The sequence below is a fragment of the Penicillium lagena genome, assembly GCF_028827675.1.
Source record: "Penicillium lagena strain IBT 129212 chromosome Unknown utg000002l_segment0_segment0, whole genome shotgun sequence".
Lineage (NCBI taxonomy): Eukaryota > Fungi > Ascomycota > Eurotiomycetes > Eurotiales > Aspergillaceae > Penicillium > Penicillium lagena.
In genome coordinates, this window is record NW_026623223.1 from 3087347 (window position 1) to 3108018 (window position 20672).

General features: G+C 53.9%; 10 protein-coding genes across 10 annotated transcripts; 7 read left to right on the forward strand and 3 right to left on the reverse strand.

The window, feature by feature from the left end:
- Window positions 1-827: 827 nt before the first annotated feature.
- On the reverse strand, window positions 828-4920 carry sskB (uncharacterized protein; the record flags this gene model as incomplete). Its single annotated transcript, XM_056975959.1, has 2 exons — window positions 828-3126; window positions 3176-4920. 2 exons carry the CDS (start codon window positions 4918-4920, stop codon window positions 828-830), a joined length of 4044 nt encoding a protein of 1347 aa, XP_056835915.1.
- Window positions 4921-6865: 1945 nt separating this feature from the next.
- On the forward strand, window positions 6866-7388 carry N7510_004034 (ammonium transporter; the record flags this gene model as incomplete). The annotated part of the gene is made up of 2 exons (XM_056975960.1): window positions 6866-6978; window positions 7130-7388. 2 exons carry the CDS (start codon window positions 6866-6868, stop codon window positions 7386-7388), a joined length of 372 nt encoding a protein of 123 aa, XP_056835916.1.
- A 94-nt stretch (window positions 7389-7482) lies between these two features.
- On the forward strand, window positions 7483-8576 carry N7510_004035 (ammonium permease MEP2; the record flags this gene model as incomplete). Its single annotated transcript, XM_056975961.1, has 2 exons — window positions 7483-8117; window positions 8171-8576. The coding sequence occupies 2 exons, from the start codon at window positions 7483-7485 to the stop codon at window positions 8574-8576; spliced, it is 1041 nt and encodes a 346-aa protein (XP_056835917.1).
- Window positions 8577-8870: 294 nt separating this feature from the next.
- Window positions 8871-9149, forward strand: N7510_004036 (nuclear mRNA splicing factor-associated protein; the record flags this gene model as incomplete). Its single annotated transcript, XM_056975962.1, has 1 exon — window positions 8871-9149. One exon carries the CDS (start codon window positions 8871-8873, stop codon window positions 9147-9149), a length of 279 nt encoding a protein of 92 aa, XP_056835918.1.
- Window positions 9150-9165: 16 nt separating this feature from the next.
- On the forward strand, window positions 9166-9770 carry N7510_004037 (RNA-binding protein; the record flags this gene model as incomplete). The annotated part of the gene is made up of 2 exons (XM_056975963.1): window positions 9166-9210; window positions 9351-9770. 2 exons carry the CDS (start codon window positions 9166-9168, stop codon window positions 9768-9770), a joined length of 465 nt encoding a protein of 154 aa, XP_056835919.1.
- A 164-nt stretch (window positions 9771-9934) lies between these two features.
- On the forward strand, window positions 9935-10386 carry N7510_004038 (RNA-binding protein; the record flags this gene model as incomplete). Its single annotated transcript, XM_056975964.1, has 2 exons — window positions 9935-10117; window positions 10174-10386. 2 exons carry the CDS (start codon window positions 9935-9937, stop codon window positions 10384-10386), a joined length of 396 nt encoding a protein of 131 aa, XP_056835920.1.
- Window positions 10387-10643: 257 nt separating this feature from the next.
- On the forward strand, window positions 10644-12483 carry N7510_004039 (beta-tubulin; the record flags this gene model as incomplete). Its single annotated transcript, XM_056975965.1, has 8 exons — window positions 10644-10655; window positions 10792-10815; window positions 10895-10920; window positions 10991-11032; window positions 11087-11141; window positions 11193-11648; window positions 11696-12390; window positions 12441-12483. 8 exons carry the CDS (start codon window positions 10644-10646, stop codon window positions 12481-12483), a joined length of 1353 nt encoding a protein of 450 aa, XP_056835921.1.
- An 831-nt stretch (window positions 12484-13314) lies between these two features.
- Window positions 13315-14236, reverse strand: N7510_004040 (uncharacterized protein; the record flags this gene model as incomplete). The annotated part of the gene is made up of 2 exons (XM_056975966.1): window positions 13315-13905; window positions 13961-14236. The coding sequence occupies 2 exons, from the start codon at window positions 14234-14236 to the stop codon at window positions 13315-13317; spliced, it is 867 nt and encodes a 288-aa protein (XP_056835922.1).
- A 189-nt stretch (window positions 14237-14425) lies between these two features.
- Window positions 14426-16134, reverse strand: N7510_004041 (purine-cytosine permease family protein; the record flags this gene model as incomplete). Its single annotated transcript, XM_056975967.1, has 4 exons — window positions 14426-14560; window positions 14625-15387; window positions 15439-15662; window positions 15718-16134. The coding sequence occupies 4 exons, from the start codon at window positions 16132-16134 to the stop codon at window positions 14426-14428; spliced, it is 1539 nt and encodes a 512-aa protein (XP_056835923.1).
- Window positions 16135-19268: 3134 nt separating this feature from the next.
- On the forward strand, window positions 19269-20380 carry N7510_004042 (uncharacterized protein; the record flags this gene model as incomplete). Its single annotated transcript, XM_056975968.1, has 2 exons — window positions 19269-20310; window positions 20373-20380. The coding sequence occupies 2 exons, from the start codon at window positions 19269-19271 to the stop codon at window positions 20378-20380; spliced, it is 1050 nt and encodes a 349-aa protein (XP_056835924.1).
- Window positions 20381-20672: the final 292 nt, after the last annotated feature.

Sequence of the window (20672 nt, forward strand, 5' to 3'; positions counted from 1 at the left end):
ATGCCTCACGATCTTTGGGAAATTGGCGTTTACTGTTCTCTTTTGCCCTTCCCTTTTCTGGCGAACTGGTCTGCCACTCACCTCTGTTTCGAGTTTGGATCTTCTTATCTCTTACTAACTCCCTTTTTTTTAATTGAACGAACTTCTGCTCTTGTGTGATTGTCTGTTTTTAATTTGCCTCGGGTTTCAAGGTTGACTATTCTGGGGCCGCTAGGGCTTCTTGTAGGAAAATGTTAGTCTTCAGCAGCACTGCGGACTGCTCTCTCTCGTCTCATCTCTTCTCGTCCACTTACCCAGTATTTTTCTTCGGTTCACTGCTGTCAACTACCATTGATCCATTGGAGTTGTAGAGAGAGATACACGGGCTATTACTGTCAAGCATCGTTGGCTGTTGCGTAAACGAGAACCTACACCATGTTGAAGACTTGAAAATATAGGAGACGGTAAAATCAAATCAGATACCATTATTGACGTACAGACACTGCTATGCAAACCAAACAGAAGTAACCGTAGAAGCCCGTTTCGTATACAAGCATTCATTAATCCCAACAATCCACGACAAAAAATGCAAAGAAACACGGGACTCAGCCAAGGTCATATATGCGAAGAGACATCAAGGAAATAAAGAAAAAGGTGCAACATTATTGAAACATTGAAAGGGGCCCGTGAAGAGCAAGCCGAAGAAGGCCAAAAAAAGTTGGGGTATCACATGCGAAATCGATTTGAAAATGGATAGTTCAAGCCGAGATCGAACGAGCGTGGTTTAAGTAAAATCAGAACGGACTGCTATGAGAGCAGAATGCAGATGCATAAAGAGAAGATAAGAATCACATATACGTCGAATTCTGGCGGCTAGCCGAGCTGGAGCTGCTATAGCCTGGATCGCTGTTCGGGGTTGCCGGCTCCAAGACAACCTGGTGACGGATGGAGACGATCCACTCGTGCTGGAGAAGCTCAGCAGCAGTCGGACGCTTTAGGGGATCACAGTCGAAGCAGCGGCGCACGAAGTCGATGCCCAAGTCGCTGAGTTGGTCCCGCGAGGGCAGCGAGGGCTGGTTGCCTTGGGCGATGTTGTACATGATGGCCCACTCGTTGTCGAGCGAGGACCAGGGCCGTCGGCCGGTGGCCATTTCCAGGACGACGCAGCCCAGCGACCAGATGTCGATGGCGCCTTGGTGGCTGCTCAGCGCGGAGGCGTCACCGCGGATTACCTCGGGGGACATGTACATGGGAGTACCCGTGGTGGTCTTCTGGTTCTTGCGCTGGTTCGCATGCTGGCCGTCCTTTGGGAGCATGGGCTGCTCCTTGAGGCCACCGCCGGTAGGGCCGTCCATCGGTGCCACAGTACGACCTTGACGCGCGATGATCTTGGCAGCGCCAAAGTCCACGTACTTGATGATTCCGTTGTGGTCGAGCAGGATGTTCTCGGGCTTGATGTCGCGGTGCACGATACCCGCTTGGTGGAGGTAGGCCAGGCCCTCCAAGAGCTGGAGCGCATAGACCATGATGACTGTCTCATCTTCGATGCGGCCATGCTCCAGCAAACTAGCCAGTGAACCGCCTGAGCAGTATTCCATAAAGATGTACACCTTGTCACGATGCACCTCAATGCCGTGGTACGAGACGATGTTCGGGTGATCCAGGACTTCGAGCACCCCCATCTCGTCGCGAATCTGCTGAGCAATCTTGGGAATAAGCTGGGGATCCTGCAGGCGAATCTCCTTAACCGCCATCAAGTAATTGCTGTCTAAATTGATGGCTGCATAGACAGAGCCGAAAGTGCCACCTCCAATGAATTGGCCTTGCTGCCACCGCAAATTAACGTTCGTGGCCGAGGATGAGAGGACTGTGAGCGACCGATCGGCCTCATTCGAGCCCTCCAGCACGCGTCCGAGCGCCTGGCGTTTCGCATCTTCCTCCACCCTGCGGTCCTCAAGCTCCGTCACACGCGCCAGCCACTGCTCGCGAACCATTTTCGAGGCTTCTTCGTCACTGACAATCCGGCCGGAACCCAATTTTCGGGACCCAGCGCGTTCCTCCATCCGCTGCTTCTCTACCTGGGCTGCGAGAGATGATCGAGCACCCATGATATCGAAATGGGAGATGAGAAGTGACATGCATCCCGCCACTTTGGACCGGAGACGGCCAAATTGCCCATCATTCATAGACAAAAGATGCCGGCCGGAGGTGATCGCCATTGCGAATTCAAGAGCAGCCACGGCCCATTTGAAGGTCTTCCTGTCGGCAGCGTCGCACTCATCACAGACGAACGAGACCCAGTCGAGAGACAACTCAACCAATCGAGCACTGTTCATGGCTCGTCGATTGGGATCGACATAGCTGGATGAACGCTTACCGAATTCGGTTGCAAATGCGTAGCAAGCCTGAATCAAATCATTGTTCTCCCAAATCTTCTCGCGCAGCTGGTCCTTGATGACAGCAACGCTGTCCATGATGGCCATGGATAGCTTGAAGGCGATTTTCTTCATCTTGTTGAGTTCGACGTTCACGCGGCCAAGGTTCGCTCGTTGCTCCACGGCCATGTCGAGCTGGATGCCGGTAAGCTGGGTCAGCTCAATCCGAGCTTTTTGCAATCGCTCTTGCATGCCTTCTACTACCAGGCGAAGCTTGCCCAGGCGCACATCTGTCGGCTGCTCCAAGAATCCTACCTGCATCTCCTTGCCCGCCCAGCCTATCGGTTTCTCTGGGCGGATGACGAGCAAGTAGGGAATATGGACTGCCTCTTCGGACGTTTCATCTTCCCGGAAAGAAGTGGCGAGAATGGCCTGAATGTCGCCAGGGCGGTTCCACAGCGCAGGATGCGCAATCAAGTAAACGCCCTTCTGACCAACCGAGTCTGGCGAGGTGACCAGGAAATGATCGGACACTAGCAGTTCCTCGAAGAATTCATACGCAATGTCAGCACTGAGGTTATACTCAGTGGCATTCTCAAAAAGTTGGCAAAGGAACCTCGAGAACCGGTACAGCTTCCGTTGGCGAATGCGTGTGGAATCCAAGATGCTCTTGTACCGCTTATCCATGTCTAACACCGTTTCTTTCGGTCGGGGGACCAACTCGCGCTCAAAGTGGATCATAAGACGTTGGAGTGACTTGGCCGTCAAGGCACTGTGATCTGATTAGTATTAGCCGTTCAAAAAGAGCAAGGACGCCGTACCTAAATTGCTCGGCCACTTCAATATCTCCGCTTTCGAGCTGTCTACCGATGCCGTAGGAGAAACCCCACATCTGTTCCAGGATCTCTGCCTCTTTAAAAGTGTTCTTGTTGGCATTCAGTTTCCAGTTCAACAATTTGAAGTAGAGTTTCATGGCATCCAGGACCACCGAGTCGAAGTTCTCGTCGACACACGGGGGAAGATCCCAGCTAGGCTCTGGACTCGAGATGGTGAGATAATTTTGCTTGATCTCGACCGCCACTTTCATCAAGATCTGGAACTGGGAGATCATTTGGTCCACCAAGATAGGGGACTGCTGGGCCGGGTCCTTCATGTTCTTGGCGTAAGAGAGACGCATCCGAATGATCTCCTGGATCAACCGCGACGGGAAGTTGATCAGGATGAGCAGCTCCTCGATATACGGTGGCAAATGTCGTTTCGAAAACGCCTCGGCATTTTCAATCAGGGTGCTCTTGGCTTTCTGGATAACATCACTGACGGCATTCAGCATGCTCTTCTCGCCCTGTAGCGTCTTCAGACCGTCCTCTTTCATGATGCGATCCAGGAATGACTCGTCGGAAAGGTCACTCTGGGCGGATTGCTCCCTTGGCTTGCTGAAATCAAGGGAATCATTTCCCACCCAGCTTTGCAGCACGGCAAGCTCGGTGTTAATCAACGCCGTGATATTGTGCCACGCAAAGATCGAATCCCAACTCGAATAGAATTCTTCCGAGGCAACACGAGGGTGAGCGGCTGCCATCTCTTTATGTGACGAATAAAGAGTCTCGCATCGCTCAATCTTCTCCACGATATCTTCGACTTGCTGTCGCGGCGGTTTGCCAATCTCTGTCTCGCCCTTGATCTGGAAGTTGATGATATCCTCGATCAGAGGGGCAACGTGAGTCCTTGCGTCTTCGATGACTTTCCACTGCAATGGAATACTCCGACCGCATGTCCTCGCTCTGACACCAATCCAAAGCGCTTGGCTCTGTGCAGCCGACCGATTGGATTCCGTAGCTCCAATCATCCGTTGCTTTTCTTGTTTCACGACGTCGCCTTTGAGCACCGAAGCCAACATCGAGTGCCACTCCAGTCGTTCTTGGTTCCTTGGTTCCTTGAGTTCTTCCATCGTCGGCTGGTTGTCGTCCGGGAGGAAAAGCTGGGTATCAGGGTCGTAGGCTTCTTCGTCGAAAGGTGCCTCCGAGGACGGGGAGGGATCCTCCAGGTCTGCATCGGCTACAGTCATATTGGAGGCCTGCGCTTCGCTGAAGTGGTGGTACCAAGCCCCCGGGTTGGCGCGAATGCGCTGGACGTAGGCCTTCTCCTGGGCGCGGTACTGCGCGTTCGGGTCGCGCCGAGAGCTCCGTTTGGCAGATGAGGATCGCTGACGGTCGCTCTGGAGGCTGATGTATGCCGGTGGCCGCCGTTGCGGAGCGTAAGTGTTGGAGGGTGTCCGTGCCGGGCCAGACGGGCGTTGAAGTCGAATGTCGCCTCCCATCGCAAGACCATCGGATTTGTCGAGAGTGGAGGCAGCGCCGAGACTAGCGCCGCGTGGACGCGTCGTGGGAGTAGAGGACCATGAGGCCAGGCTGGGGGAATGAGACGGAGGGGAGGAGGTGAGAGTGGACGGGGTTTGGACGGGGACGTCGAAGACCTCGTAGTTGTTGGCCCTCAAGGGATACTGAGGAGGGAACTCGTCCGAGGATCCCGAGCCATCGGAGTCATGGTTCATGTCGGGATGCTCCATGTTCATGGGGATGGGGGTTGATCATCTGGAGAGGAGGATGAAGTGTGACTGGCGAGTTTCGATAGGGGCGTGCGTCCAAGTGTGGCGGTGAGTGTGGCGCAACCCCCAGATCCTGTTTTGGCGGCGGGTAGGCGGACCTATGAGGACCTCACATTGGCGGCCGCGTATACTGTATTGCAAGAGATTGATTAACCATGATCTCAACACGACACACGTGGCAGCTCGTCGTTTGTGAAGTGGCCGGGCTCGGGTTAGGATCAGCCGACAGGATTAGAATAATTCCCTAGTGGGTAGCGTCGAACAGGGATTGCATCCAACATCAGGGAAGGTTCACAACAAGGACCAAGTACGTAACAGCACAGTTGATTTCATCTCTACCGTCTCTCATTCGTGGAATAGTGAGCATCCAGAAGCAAGTCCCGTCGATCAGTGGACCCGGTGGAAATGCCATCTGTACCCAGGTAGTGTCGGTGACATCTGTGCTCCGTAACGGCTAGTCGAGTTGTTTTTAGGTATCACTTCAATTCTCTACTGCTGGAAGAAGCTCGTGCTTTTAGCACCATCCCCAATGAGTATATTGAGACATATATTCTCCACAAGGAAGGTTACAGCCCCGATCTCAGTCTGGCGTGTAACCACATTGGGTTGTTGTATTCATTCCCCGGTAATGAGCTCATCGCATGAAAGGAGTAGGTTTGCCCGCAGCCATCTTGCTCCGAAGATCCTTGAAATAACTAACTACTGGGGCCGGATAGCTGACGAGATGATGCCTGGGGAACTGCCATGCACGTGACAGGCTAACCCTACCCTGTACTTCTCTGGTTCCCCATATTCTCTCCGGTGATCGATGCGCCGAAGCGGTAGATTTGGTTTAGCCCGTGGATAGATACGGATGGATCTACCGGCAGGATGGAAATGTCAGAGAATATGCTCATCGAAACTGTGGGTCAGATTATCGCTGACAGCGTTCGTTCATCCGTGTTTCGGAGTCCGCAGGGAGGGATCTTTCGGAAACTATCATTAGTCAGGCCGTCAGCGGCGGCAAACGAATAAATGGAGATAGATGCCTTTGGAACAAAAAGCTGAGAAAGCAATGTGATCCAGCCCCTTCGCGCGATAAGGCCGGAGTTGCCGCGTTGCTGATTGGCGAGCCTGGCACGAGATAACCCGAGATAAGGGACATCACCCCATGGCCATTGCGCTGTCCTTGCTGGAGGATCGAGATCAATCGAGGGAGGACATCGCAATTGCACCTTGACGATCTAGTTAGTCGGTATTCTGAAGATGACAAGAAGGCACTCACCATCTGGATGAACACATTGTCGAACATCGACCCTTTGGAGGGACGATAAGCGTAGTGGATCCTGATTGGCCCGCGTCAGACCATATCTATAGCCAGTGATGCTCGATCCTCCTTATCTCTGCCAGAATCAATCGGACGAGATCCAGGTCCCCCCGGGGAGTATCGCGAAGGGAGCAGGTTCCTGAGTTAGTGCGTTTGGTGCTTCGAAGAATACATGCAAGAGAGAAGCTGGAGGCTGGGAGAATAACACCGCATGAACTCAACTCCTGCCGGCGATTCAGGTCCCATTTTCATCGATCGATCGTGTTCTATATCTAGCTCCCTTGGTGGGACCCGTAATCCTCCGCTTGTCAACCGGGCGGTCTTGGCTCGCTGATAATGCCCGTGGAGCTGATTCATATCATCAATTGCAATGACCATCCCCGGGACTATCTCGCCATCTCTGGTCCGGGGTTTCCCTCCGGTGGAGCTTGGCCGTTCGTATTTATTGATCAGCCTGTCCCTGTTCTCTTACCGACTGTGAAACATTCTTCTTCCAGATCTTGCGCGGATCTTCTCCATTCTGACACCTCTCCACACCTGCATCTACCCTCTCCTCAAGATCTGTGACACCTCACACGAACCGTTCATCTGGGTTTCACCATGTCGGCCTACCCAGTGACTTACAATGGGTCTGCTGTCGGGACTGGCGGTGACTCGCTCACTCAGGACCTGAACATCTACTACAATGTAGGCATCATCCGCGATGAGGGTCGGTCCTGTTAGCTAATACCGAGTCTAGGCTGGTGATATTGCTTGGGTAGTGACCTCGTCCGCCCTGGTCTTGCTCATGATTCCCGGGGTTGGGTATGGATACTCCTGTGATGACTGCCTGATACAAAGATTCACTGACACCCATTCTGCTAGTTTCTTCTACTCTGGTCTGGCCCGTCGCAAGTCAGCCCTCTCCCTGATCTGGCTTTCCATCATGTCGGTCGGCGTCGTTTCGTTCCAGTGGTTTTTCTGGGGCTACTCACTGGCCTTCTCTCACACTGCGGGCAAGTTCATCGGCGACCTCCAGAACTTTGGCTTTAGAAATGTCCTGGCTGCCCCCTCGGTCGGCGGTACCAAGGTCCCGGATCTTCTGTTCGCCATTTTCCAGGGCATGTTTGCTGCAATTACGTGAGTATCTCTCTTACGCTCCCCAGGAAAGCAAGTCGCTGACGGGAGTGTGTTATAGGGTTGCCCTGGCAGTCGGCGCAGTCGCCGAGCGAGGTCGTATGCTCCCTTGCATTGTCTTCATGTTCATCTGGACGACTATCATCTATGACCCCATTGCCTGCTGGACATGGAATGCCTCGGGATGGGTGTATAAAATGGGAGGACTCGACTTTGCCGGCGGCACCCCGGTGCACATTGCCTCTGGCTCTGCTGCCCTGGCCTACTCGTTGATGCTGGGCAAGCGCCGTGGCCATGGCACCCACGAGCTCAACTACCGTCCTCACAACGTCACTCACGTTGTGATCGGCACCGTCTTCCTGTGGGTCGGTTGGTTTGGATTCAACGCCGGCTCTGCCCTCGCTGCCAACCTCCGCGCCGTTATGGCTGCTGTCGTGACCAATCTGGCGGCCTCCGTCGGCGGCGTCACCTGGTGTCTCCTCGACTACCGGCTGGAGAAGAAGTGGTCGACTGTCGGCTTCTGTTCGGGTGTCATCGCCGGCCTGGTTGCTATTACTCCTGGATCAGGCTTCGTGACCCCGTGGGCGGCCTTTATCTATGGTGTCGTTGGCGCTATTGCCTGCAACTATGCCACCAAGCTCAAGTTCCTGCTGCGCATTGATGATGCCCTCGATATCTTTGCGGTCCACACCATCGGCGGTCTGGTTGGCAACCTTCTGACTGGTCTCTTTGCTGCGTGAGTATTTTCTTGTCTGTTACTTGACCATTAAGCTTACCATTAACTCCCAGTGACTACATTGCGCATCTGGACGGTGTAACCGTGATCCCCGGCGGCTGGATCAACCACAACTACATCCAGCTGGGCTACCAGCTTGCCGACTCCGTCTCTGGGTTTGCTTACTCTTTCTTCGGGACATGTCTCATCCTGTTCATCCTCAACCTCATTCCTGGTATGAGTCTGCGTGCTCCGGAGGAGGATGAGATCATGGGTATTGATGACGCCGAGATTGGCGAGTTCGCTGTAAGTTTTTGCTTCCTTCATCAGCATATAACACATCTAACTGGTTTGCAGTATGATTATGTTGAGATCACCCGCGATATCGTTAACGGCGTTGAGGGTGGCGATGACAGCTCCAAGCGTTCTGTCACGCCTACCGGTGAGGTTCCCATATCGTTTGAAAAGCCGTCTACTTGATCGCGGCATCTTCAAACTTAACACGTAGTCATGGGCCACCACACCTTGTTTAATTAGATTTCTTCTTTTGTTCTTCCAGATACCCTAATTTCAATGTCAAAACTTCAATCAAAATCCATTATTTTATTTATCAAGCATACGCAGTAGGAGTTCGCCTGTCTGTACATAGTATTGGGGCTGTTTGCACTGTTTGCAGTGGTCTTTTGGCCCGCAATCGAGAGAGCTCGAGCTTCCCTCCGATCATTGCTGCAGTCAGCGTCCACCCTTCCCTCCCGCACACCTCCACAGCCCTCGATGGCCTCACCGAGCCCCGAAAACGGCGCAGATGCGCCGTCGCGCAACTTCCCCCAGGACCCCTCGGAATTCGACAACGACCCACGCATTTCATTCTCGAAACTGGACGATAAGTTCATTCTGGAGACCGACGATGGGCAGGAGTTTGTATTCGACTCGGGGATCAAGCGCTGGGTTCAGACGGTATGGATACTTCTCGCGGCGGCATCTGCAAATCTCGACTGCGTGGACGTCGGGAAGCATGCGCGCGCATTCCATGATTGGGAGCTTGAACGCTAATGCGAAGTGCAGGTCGATGAAGATCTGCTCCGCCAGCAGCAAGAAGCGTACAGGGTTGCAGGTGTGGATGAGGAAGAAGAGACTACTGCGCGGGATAGGAAGAAGCGAAAACAGCCCGAGGGTGGTGAGGATGTAAGTGAACGCATTTGTTGCTCTCCCTCTAGACATAGCCTATGCTAATCCCTGTGACTCGGAGGACAGGCACAAAAAGTCAAGAAGCAGCGCGTGAACACGGCTGTCTTCGTGACCTCGGTTCCATTGGATGCCACGCTCGAGGAGATCCTGCACACCTTTTCAAAATGCGGCGTCATCGCCGAAGAGATCGACAGCGGGCGACCACGGATCAAAATGTATACGGACGATGACGGGAAATTCAAGGGCGAGGTGCTGGTCGTCTACTTTCGGCCGGAGTCGGTCAACCTGGCGATTCAGATGCTGGACGATTCGGATTTCCGGCTTGGAGTGACTGGACCCCTTGGGCCGATGAGGGTTCAGGCGGCCGATTTTTCGTTCAAGAGCCAGAAGGAGGCGCCGCCCAAGACCAATATGAGAGATAAGCGGAAGATTATTGCACGGACACAGAAGTTGAACAAGTATGTCCATTGCGTTTGGGGATTGTGAGCTTTTGATACTAATTGCTGCCTGCAGTAAACTCGCTGATTGGGATGATGATGACCCGTCTGTACTCCCCGACACGACATCACGAATGGAAAAAGTGGTGATCCTGAAACATATGTTTACTTTGAAGGAACTAGAGGTATGTAGGGTGTGTTGCTTCTTGCTGCATGTCACAGGCTGACACCCAGACGCAGGAGGATGCGGGCGCCATCCTCGACATCAAACAGGATATCCGCGACGAATGCTCGAAAATTGGCGAAGTGACCAACGTGGTTCTCTACGACAAGGAACCGGAGGGGGTGGTGAGCGTGCGCTTCACGGACCCCGACGCTGCCCGCCAGTGCGTCCAGGTGAGTCGTCTCTCCTACCGAATGCCCTGAGACCCTACTGATATCCCTCCCCCCAGGTCATGGGTGGCCGCTTCTTTGGAGGAACTCAGGTCGAGGCCTATATCTCCGAAGGGCGTGAGAAATTTAAGAAGACCAATGAACGGCGCGCGGCTCTAGAGGATATGGCGGAGCGGGGCATTGATGCGGAGGATGAGGATGAGAACCAGCGGCTGGATGAGTTTGGCACATGGCTGGAGAGCTCGCGGGTGGTTGAGAATCGGGCGACGTAAGAGGTCATTGGATCAGTCGGTAGTATAGCTCACTATGTACACTACGCCCTCCAACGCGCTCCACATCATCCCAACCGGTGGTTCGCTCCCGGTCCCGTGACCCGGTCTTACCGGATTGGGCATCCCCCTGAGCGTGTGTTGTTGATCCCCACGCACACACACACCGCTCAACTTCCTTCCTTTCCCATCTCTCTTCTTTCCATCATCCTCCTTTTTTTTTAAACCCGTCTACCGCTCCAGGAAACATTACCTCCACAATGCGTGAGATCGTACGTCCTCCCCCTCCCCTGACGGACCGACTCCCTGGCGAGAAACGCGTCCTTTGTTTTTCCTCCCACCCCCCGGCCCCTGAATGCAGACCCCACCTGTTCAACCTCAACATTTTGAACTGACAACTTTTCTTAGGTGCACCTTCAAACCGGCCAGTGTGTAAGTACAATTCCGACGAGGAGACGTGTCTGGGGGAATAAACAATGTGTCTGGGTGACTAAATCGGGTGTGGTTGTAGGGTAACCAAATTGGTGCCGCTTTCTGGTACGTGCAGGATCTGGCCTCGTGGCCATTGCATTCTTGTTCGATCGACAAGGGACTGACAGGACTACAGGCAGAACATTTCTGGCGAGCACGGCCTCGATGGCGATGGCCAGTGAGTACAATGTGATGGTTTGGGTATGGGACACAACATCTGATGTTTTGACAGCTACAATGGTGCCTCCGACCTGCAGCTGGAGCGCATGAACGTCTACTTCAACCATGTGGGTGGCCTTCCCCCCAGTCTCACTTGATACAATCTAATATCATTCCAGGCCTCCGGTGACCGCTACGTTCCCCGTGCCGTCCTGGTCGATCTGGAGCCTGGCACCATGGATGCCGTCCGTGCCGGCCCCTTCGGCAAGCTTTTCCGCCCCGATAACTTCATCTTCGGCCAGTCCGGTGCTGGTAACAACTGGGCCAAGGGTCACTACACCGAGGGTGCCGAGCTGGTGGACCAGGTCGTCGACGTCGTCCGCCGTGAGGCCGAGGCTTGCGACTGCCTGCAGGGTTTCCAGATCACCCACTCCCTGGGTGGTGGTACCGGTGCCGGTATGGGTACCCTCCTGATCTCCAAGATCCGTGAGGAGTTCCCCGACCGCATGATGGCCACCTTCTCGGTCGTCCCCTCGCCCAAGGTGTCGGACACCGTTGTTGAGCCTTACAACGCCACTCTCTCCGTTCACCAGCTGGTTGAGCACTCTGACGAGACTTTCTGTATCGATAACGAGGTTTGTCGTGCCAATTCTGGAGCGGAGGTCTGTACTAACGCATTCAGGCTCTGTACGACATCTGCATGCGTACTCTCAAGCTCCCCCAGCCCTCGTACGGTGATCTGAACCACCTGGTCTCGGCCGTCATGTCCGGTGTCACCACCTCGCTCCGTTTCCCCGGTCAGCTCAACTCGGATCTGCGCAAGCTGGCTGTCAACATGGTTCCGTTCCCGCGTCTGCACTTCTTCATGGTCGGCTTCGCTCCCCTGACCAGCCGTGGCTCCCACCAGTACCGCCAGATCAGCGTTGCTGAGCTGACCCAGCAGATGTTCGACCCCAAGAACATGATGGCTGCCACTGACTTCCGCAACGGCCGCTACCTCACTTGCTCGGCACTCTTCCGCGGTAAGGTCTCCATGAAGGAGGTTGAGGACCAGATGCGCAACATCCAGAGCAAGAACCAGAGCTACTTCGTTGAGTGGATTCCCAACAACGTCCAGACCGCTCTCTGCTCCGTTCCCCCGCGTGGCCTGCGCATGTCGTCCACCTTCGTCGGTAACTCGACCTCCATCCAGGAGCTGTTCAAGCGTGTCGGTGACCAGTTCACGGCCATGTTCCGTCGCAAGGCTTTCTTGCATTGGTACACTGGTGAGGGTATGGACGAGATGGAGTTCACTGAGGCTGAGAGCAACATGAACGATCTGGTCTCTGAGTACCAGCAGTACCAGGAGGCCTCCATCTCCGAGGGCGAGGAGGAGTAGTAAGCATTCCCCTGTTCTCCATTGATGACCTGTACTAACGACTGTCTAGCATCGCTGAGGAGGGTGTTCTCGAGGATGAGGAGCCCCTGTAAACGGGCTGCCCTCTGGCACCGATCTCTGCTCACCGTAATACCCTTGCTACTACATTCTCTTCCGCTCGGGGCGGCTTTGCGGGCCTGTGCTCCGAAACCCCAATATTTTGTTTGAGCGCTCCTAATTTACCCCTTTTTTTTCTGTATCTATTTTCCTGCCTCTTGGTCTCGGTAGTCTTCGACTGTCGCGGCAAGAAATAGCACCTAGTGGAAAAGCAATTCACGAAAATGACTTCCCATTCTTTGGGCTCTGTAGCGGCCCCAAAAAAATTTAGAATGGTAATCATTCTTTGCTTTGTATCTACCGACCAAGCCCAACTTAAAAAGTATACTCCGTAAGATCCCCAAAATACTCAATGAAATGGACACTTCCCCGTCCGATACCCCTTGAACTCCTCCATCATCTCCTCCAACGCCTTCCCTCCCTTCCCCTCAAAATACTTAGGCCCAATATCCTGGATAGCGTAACCGTGTGGATAATACTTATCCCCTTGGTCCCCAGGAAGCGGACGACCCAGCGCCCAGGTTAGCCACGCTACAGGACCCCAGCGGTTCCAGAACGTCGGCTTGACGTAGTACGGCGCGGCCTCCCATTGCGTTAGGAAGAAGCGATTGTTTTCGTCGGCTTTCTCTGTGAAGGAGGAGTAGCGCAGGAAATCTGGTCTTGGTGGAGAGAGATAGCGGAGGAAGAGTTTGCGGATTGTGAGGAGACTGGAGAAGATTGAGGCGAAGATGGGGGATGGGGGGTCGTATCTATTCTCATTAGTTAGCTTTTTCCCCCCTTTCTTTGGCCATCGATTGAATCTCTTTCTGTCCACGGGGATCGAAGACTTACAGCATAGCCTTGCGCAGCCGATCATCCATCATAAACGAGACAAACTGCAGTCCAACAGGATGCAATACCTTGGGCAGCATATAAAGCAGCACAGCGGTAGTCTGATCAGCCGTCTCCCGATTCTTAGGATCAGGAACCATAGCTTTCGCTTCATAAGCGTCACTCCACACGCCCAGCTCCTCAAGCCAATGGATCCCATCCCGGAACCCCGCCTTCCCCGACGGCAAGACATCATAGCTAATACCCAAGCCATCGCCGATGGATTTCCAAAACGTGCCAATAGCACAGCGCTCGAGGTCGCTCAGCTCGCGCCACTCAAAGAGGGCTATGAACCGGATAGGCTGCAGTGCGAACAGGGCCAGCGTGTATAGCATGTCAGACTCGAGGATCTTGCCCGAGGCGCGGTATCCACTGTGCAGGAATCGCGTGCGTGCTAGAGAGATGTAGGCGCGCTGCGAGGTCGGCGCGTTGCCGACCATCTCTTGCACAAGGGCGCTCGTGTCGGTGTAGCGCTTCAGTGAGGTCTCGGGGTGAGAAAATTGGCTGGTTTTGGTGAGGAGGTGGGAGATAGTTGGGATACCGTAGGTCTGTGTTTGATGTTAGTCTTAATTTTCTTTCCTTTTCATCTTTAGAGGAGATTACTCTGAACAAGGCAAATTGGAGCGACTTGATGAACATAAACGGGAACTCCAGTTGCGCCACGGTCTTTTGGATCTGAAAGGCCTCTTCATCGGTCATTTGGGCCAGGGACTCGCGCGTCCGGTAAGGGTACCGCTTGTGCAGCTTGCGTAGCCGCCGGTAGCGAAGAGAGGTCGTCACGATCGGGTAGGCAACCAGCAAGCTCACGGTGCACATCAGCGGGGTGGCGTTCGCCATCAGCCTGTGCAGCGGCTGCGGTAAGAAAGTAGCGTAGTCCATGGCGTTGTTTACGAAATAGGTTGATAGAAGTATGTGAAGGGATGAAAACCAATGAGGGGATTTAGTCCAGCTTATGTCGTTGACTACTGACTTATGTACTCCGAACTACCTACAACCAACCAAACTCTAAGCATCAGTTACCGCGGTCCGATCGGGTCCTTCACCGAACCCAATAATAATAGTCCACGATCAACGACCGATCCACCACAACTCCAGTGCTCGCAGTGCGGGGAATGTCACTGCGGTGAAGCCAGCTCCCAGCCACAGGCCCAGATCGGCATCATTCGAGAGCTGCGCGATGGGGCCGGTGCAGTACGATTGACTCTGGATGTCGACATCAGCAACGGTTCAGTCGAGCACCACAATCACGATCACCACAAGAACTTACCATGCCGACAATCGCTCCCACCCAGCCCACCAGGAATGAAATCCCCGCTGCAATGCCGATGGGCAGCTTCTCGCGCTGGTCCCAGGCCGACCAGTCATATCCTCTCTTGCGGCGGAAGAGCAGGTCCTCCTCGATGACGATGGTGAACCAGATAATCACCCAGTACCCGATCAGGGGCAGGAAACCCTTAAAGACCTCGTACAGCGCATTTCGGCCGCCCATCGCGCAGCCGGTATAGATCACTGTGCTGAGCGTGGTGAAGATCGGGCGCGGGATCTTCTGCCAGCACCGGCCGAGCATCTGGAAGTTCATGCCCATCGAGTACGCCCCAGGCGCGTTGTTGGCCACCACGGCGAGGACGTTGATCACCGCGCAGAATTTGCCAAATCCGCCGAGCGAGTCGTATGCCGTCATGAGCAGCCCGCCCGGTGTGGTGCCGTACTTGCTGGCATACTGCGGCGAGCTGGCCACCACGGTGCCGAGTCCGATTCCGAGGACGAGCGTGACGACCATCGCCTGCCACGCTCCCAGCACAGTGACGGTGAATGTCCGCCAGCGCTTGACATGCGGCGGGTAATACACGTAGTAGTCGGCTGCCAACGGGGCCCAGGCGAGGGCAACTGACAGACACAGGGAGAAGAAGGTGAGGCGCTTGGCCATCAGTCGCGACGGAGAGGCCTCGGCTTGGATGTTAAAGTCGAAGTGCGGACCGGCAGATCCCAGCATGACGCAGAGCACCATCAATTGGGGCAGCCATGCGAACCTGCTCATACATCAGATATATGATGTGTGACGAAGCCTGCGGAGGACTCACCGTTCATAGACTTGGAAGATGCGCATGCCAAACATGGCCATAACCCAGCTAGTCCCAGCGACGATGACAATACCCACCAAGACGGAGATCTGACCACCGGAGACCTTGGAGAGGATCTGGCCTCCGACAACGCTGTTGACCATGCTGTATCCCACATTGGTCAAAAGGTTCAGGATGCAGCAGACCATGCTGGGATAGTAGCCCATGAAGAACCGGGCGACGATCTACCACACTTCATCAACACTCCTAGCCGCGTTCTGTCGGAAGGTATCAACTTACCAGTGTGCGGTTCCCACTAATAGGACCCCAAGTACTCATGTACCCCACGGTGGCAGCGCCCACCAGATTTCCAAAAACCGCGCAGAGAGCAGCGTCCTTGAATCGAAGGCCTAAGACGAGCGTTCCCATCGACCCCACGATGATATTGTTCGTTGCCAGCGTCATGCTGAACCACATCAGCAGCATGTGCAGCGAGGTGGACGGGGTCAGTGGCTGGCGCTCTTCCAAAGGCACCGGCCCGATACCGCGGCCCTCCATGTTCTTGATACTTGTGGCCCATTTCTTATATCTGCTTTGCGGTTTGGAATCCGCCGCGTTCGCGAGGATTTCGTTCGTAGAGTCATTGTCGATCTCGGGCTGGCTCACGCTGTGAAGGGACAGGGAGCCGCTGATCTTTTCGATGTCTTCGGAGTTCATTATTGACCAATTTCAGATCCACCTGTTGTCGACGCAACGGGTGTTTGTTCTGTCAACAGTTGACAGGCGTGACAAGCCAAGCCCACAGGCAAGTTGAATGGACGAACGTCCTTCGGTGTATTCCTCCCGTCGAAGCAGCCACTTGAGGTGCAAGAAAAATTGCCGTGCAAGATGGAGAGAGGGGCAGGGGGAGCTCCGGCATGATAGTTATAGCTGGGGGAATATTCACTTGTGCCTTCGTTACGCAGTGGAACTGACCTGACATCACCATGCCCTGCGGTCCCCGTCCCTGGTGTGTAACACCTGCAGCACACGATACCGGCATTCCTTAGCAATCAAGGACCCGACCAGCTGTCGAAGGCCGTGGGCCAATGATTGGGACGCCCCCAGCAGCCGGGAACTGAACCGTGGACCCATCATGTGGAGATGGCCGCCGGGTATCAACCTCGATCCAAGTACCCCGGTGGAGAAACGTAAGTCTTCGTCTGCATTATTCGACTGGACTCTGCACCCATGATGCCATCTGAACGAGGGATGCCACCCATCACAGCACCGATAGTACAGCGTAACCTCTCCTCCGTATTCCTGATCGACAGTGCCCTGCCGGATAGAGCAGGATCCAGCATACCCTAAAGCTCCGAAAATGCATCGGCTGGAATGTGAGCCCTGCAAGGAGCGTCGGACTCCCCACGGTGCTTCCTATAGGTGCTTCCTATACGACAATCAGATTTGAGAAGGAAGAAAGGGCAGGAATAGCAGACAGTTCTGCTCCGTTGAGCTCAACACGAGCCAACCGGGGTCCGCTAAACTATGCTTGCTCATCTTCGCGCGATTTGATTCAGCCGCCTCCCCAGTTTCGTAGATATTCCCGGCAACCGGTGATTCGTTCCCAGCAGGTGGCAGCAGCTGATACGAAGAAAGGGGGTGTAGATGGTCGTTTGACTCGACATTTATCCAGACGCCGTCATACTTGGGCTTTGGCTAACTTCCGAGCTTTCTCGGTGCAGTTGATGTCAACATTGCAGACAGGTGCCTTCTACCATTGCCCCTTCTTTTGGTCATTTCTAGGTATTTCTCAAAGTGGTGTATGGTATCTATACGGGTATTTTCTCGATCTTCTGTGGGTTGAAAGGCACTTACTCGATGAAGAGTGAGTTAGTATGGCGAGATCCCGAATTATGTACTTACGTACCCCAGGACCCAGCCAAGCCCTCCCTCGCAGAACGGTTAAGGGCCAAGCTTTTTCCGCTTCAGCGCTAATGACCCACAAGCCGGCGGATGGTGCGAATGTTATCTGCATCCCCGTGAACCATCGACGAACCCGAGTCCCGAGCTGTGCAGCCGCCATCGAAACCCCCGGTCCACTCACCAGCCTGCCGAGATTCGATTGATCTCCCGGAGAAAGAAAAGATAATCGGTGATCGGCAGCTCGCTTTGTTCGCTAGCTTGTTCCCCGAGTATGCTTATCTGTTATGTATATCCTTCTGTTATTCTCCACTGCAGAATGAACTGAACCGTGCCGTCTACCCCTGAATCTGCAGATTACTCTCCGGATGCTGGCTCCGAAGGAGAGACAGGCAATGTCGTCACCCTGTGGGTACGATGGGGTGTTTGATCGACTGTTCATCCCTATTAGCGCTGCCTTGGTTTGACGAGATCTTGAGCTGAACTGGAGTATGCTTATCTGTTATGCAAATCCTTTCGGGATCTTCGCACTGATCTGTCCTCTTCCGCGAAAGATCTAGGTGTTCTCTTCTGTCTCGGTGCATCAGGCATCAGACTTATATGATGTCAGCTGCTTTGTTTGTATGCAGGTAACAGCCTGCCCTTGCGCTCGGGTTGTAAGCTACCGATGTACGAAGGTGGTAATTCCGAGGAACAGATGGGGCTACCTGCATACATGGTGCTTTGTGGCCTCTCTTAGAACTTGTGCTTACAGAAAGCTATCCAAAGATATCTGGTTTTTGGTTAGCCTGTTCGATGGCTCTCCTTATTGGGGAACTGTGATGCTTTCAAGTCTGTGCAATTGTATGTGTACAGGTTTGACTGGGTTGCTATATTATAGTCTTCTGTCCCATAAATGCATGGTACTATACTCTTATCTGAATCAACTCCGTCTGTCTGTCTTTTGTTTACTTTGCCTTTATGGAAGTGACGAGATTGGCGAGGGAGCAAAAAAAGGAATTAATTAGACAAAAGACAAATAACACTCTTTGTGACAACTAAAAGAAATTAAGAGGAAGGGGGTTATTGGTATAGGATTTAGTTGTCTGGTTCTTCTGGGATGTTTGACACTTCCACAAATATATATCACAGAATCCACAACGACCACATTGATCATTGAAAAGAAAGAACATGAAAGAGAAACATATAAATGTTAATGTACAAATGTACACCGTATATCAGAGATGTACTTATATCATATCGGAAGAAATATGAGGGTGATGCTGCCTACGTGACAAAGAGAGAGACCTCTCTTGTTGATATTGTGCACTGCTCCTTCTCTTCTCCTCTTCCTCACCTCCACCGATCTCTTCCTGAAACCGGTTTGTCGACGCCACTAAGTCAGATCCTATCGTTGATCAGCCCCTCACTTCTTAGCTTGCTCCCGCGATGGATTTAATTATTCGGGATGATCTGATTATTGTGACTCGCGCGGAAGGCAACCGACGTGGTGCCTGAATGGTCCGTCTCTTCCTCAACGAGCAGGAGTACGGAATTTGGGAGGCCGGCTTGATCTACCACGGGAGCTCAGGTTCGACAATTCGCCGACGAGCTGACTGCCAAGCTGCGTTACGATCCCACTCTCCATGACCTCTGCTCCCTCTCTACTGCTCTGTCAGCTACAAAGCCCAAATCCTATAGGTTCAAGACCCATAATGCATGGGTTACTGGTATTTTCTTGATTCAGAACTCTCATCCAAATGTGCCCTGTGAGATTCGCGCACCGTCGGTCTGCACTTCCATGATCGTATACTTCCTCTAGCTCTATGCGTGCAAGTCTATGCGCATAAAACCGTGCAACCATCCAGGCTTGAACTCCACACAGACCTAGCTCTGACTTGCTTGCCTTCTCCTACCCACATCCCTCTATCTCTCCATCCATGCTCGTTCCCTTTCATGAACTTCCCACAATGACCAAGCGTCGCTACTGGAACTCGCTGGGCATCGGCGCAGACATCCCCCTACAGAACATAGTCACTGCCCGTCTGCGCGACATCGTCCGCGAGTTTGGGGCCCTCGACAACCCCATCCCAACCGCCCAGGCCCGCATTGGGCTGCGCGAGCCCATCAGGGCCGCCATGCACCGCTTCGGACAAGCCATCCGCCGCGCCTACCACGACGACCCCGAGGCAGCCCTGAACCGTCTCGTTGAGATTGCCATCGAGCAGATGCACGCCTACAATCGCCACAGCACCATGCCAGACACGGCCCATCTCGTGCGCCAGGTCCGCACCGGCCAGGCGCGCCAGAGCCAGCTGCAGGCCGAGATCGACAAACTGCACAACAAGATCCAGGCCCAGCAAGACATGAACAGCAAGCTGCACGACCAGATCAGGCACCACGTGTACACGGTCGACCAGCTGGAGCAGAAGCTGCATCCGCACGTCCAGGCCGCCGTCCTCGCGCCCCACGCTCTGCACAACGACAGAGTCACCATCGCCCGCGAGTCCCGGATCCTGAGTACGGTCCAGCTATCCGAGTTCCTCCGTGACAAGCGCGACGTCTATGCTGACGGCACGCTGGACCACGGCCAGATGAGCTGGGACGCCTTCAGACAGTGCCTCAGGGCCAAGTTCAGCTTCGACCCGGACCTGGAGGAGGTCCGCGTCTATCTGCCCATGGCGATTGCCGACCCGCTCGATGCTAGTCCCCCCAACGCGCCCCAGATGTGGATGGTCGTCGACGGATACCAATCCTGGATGATGGCGCTGGCGCGCATGCAGGGCGCCGCTGTGCTGTCGGAGCGGGTGAACATGGTTCGCGCGCGCGTGGGGAAGACTTTCCGTATCACGGAGAAGATCCCCGGGATTGTGAGGAGGGTGGCACAGGCTAAGGTTAGAGCTGAGCGGAAAGCTGCTGAGAAAGCCAATCGGGCTGCTGCCGCCGCTGCTGCTGTTGCGCAGAACACTGCTCAGACTGCTGCTGCGGGCCCTGTGCAGAACGCCCAGGCTGGTAGGTTTTGTTTTTATTGTTTGCTTTAATATATTCAGCGCTGATATTGACCTGGTTTCCAGCGAACTAGTTAAGTCGACCGATTGATTGATCCATCGAGATGAAGAGCGCGGCGGATATCGGAATGCATTAGGGCAGTCTTACTTTTCTTTTTCCAGGGAATTCGACAATTTTCTTTTCTTATGACTAGCACTTCTATCTTTTTGATATTTTGAATCAAGCTGCCTCAATATCTTGAGACGGATTTATGCATGTAGGTAGCAGTGACAATATGCTAGCACTAACATCAAAGCCCCAATTAGTTCAAGCGAAACGATAAGCTGCAGCAGAAGAAGTGGCCCAATTGAGATTTGTAGTAGGAA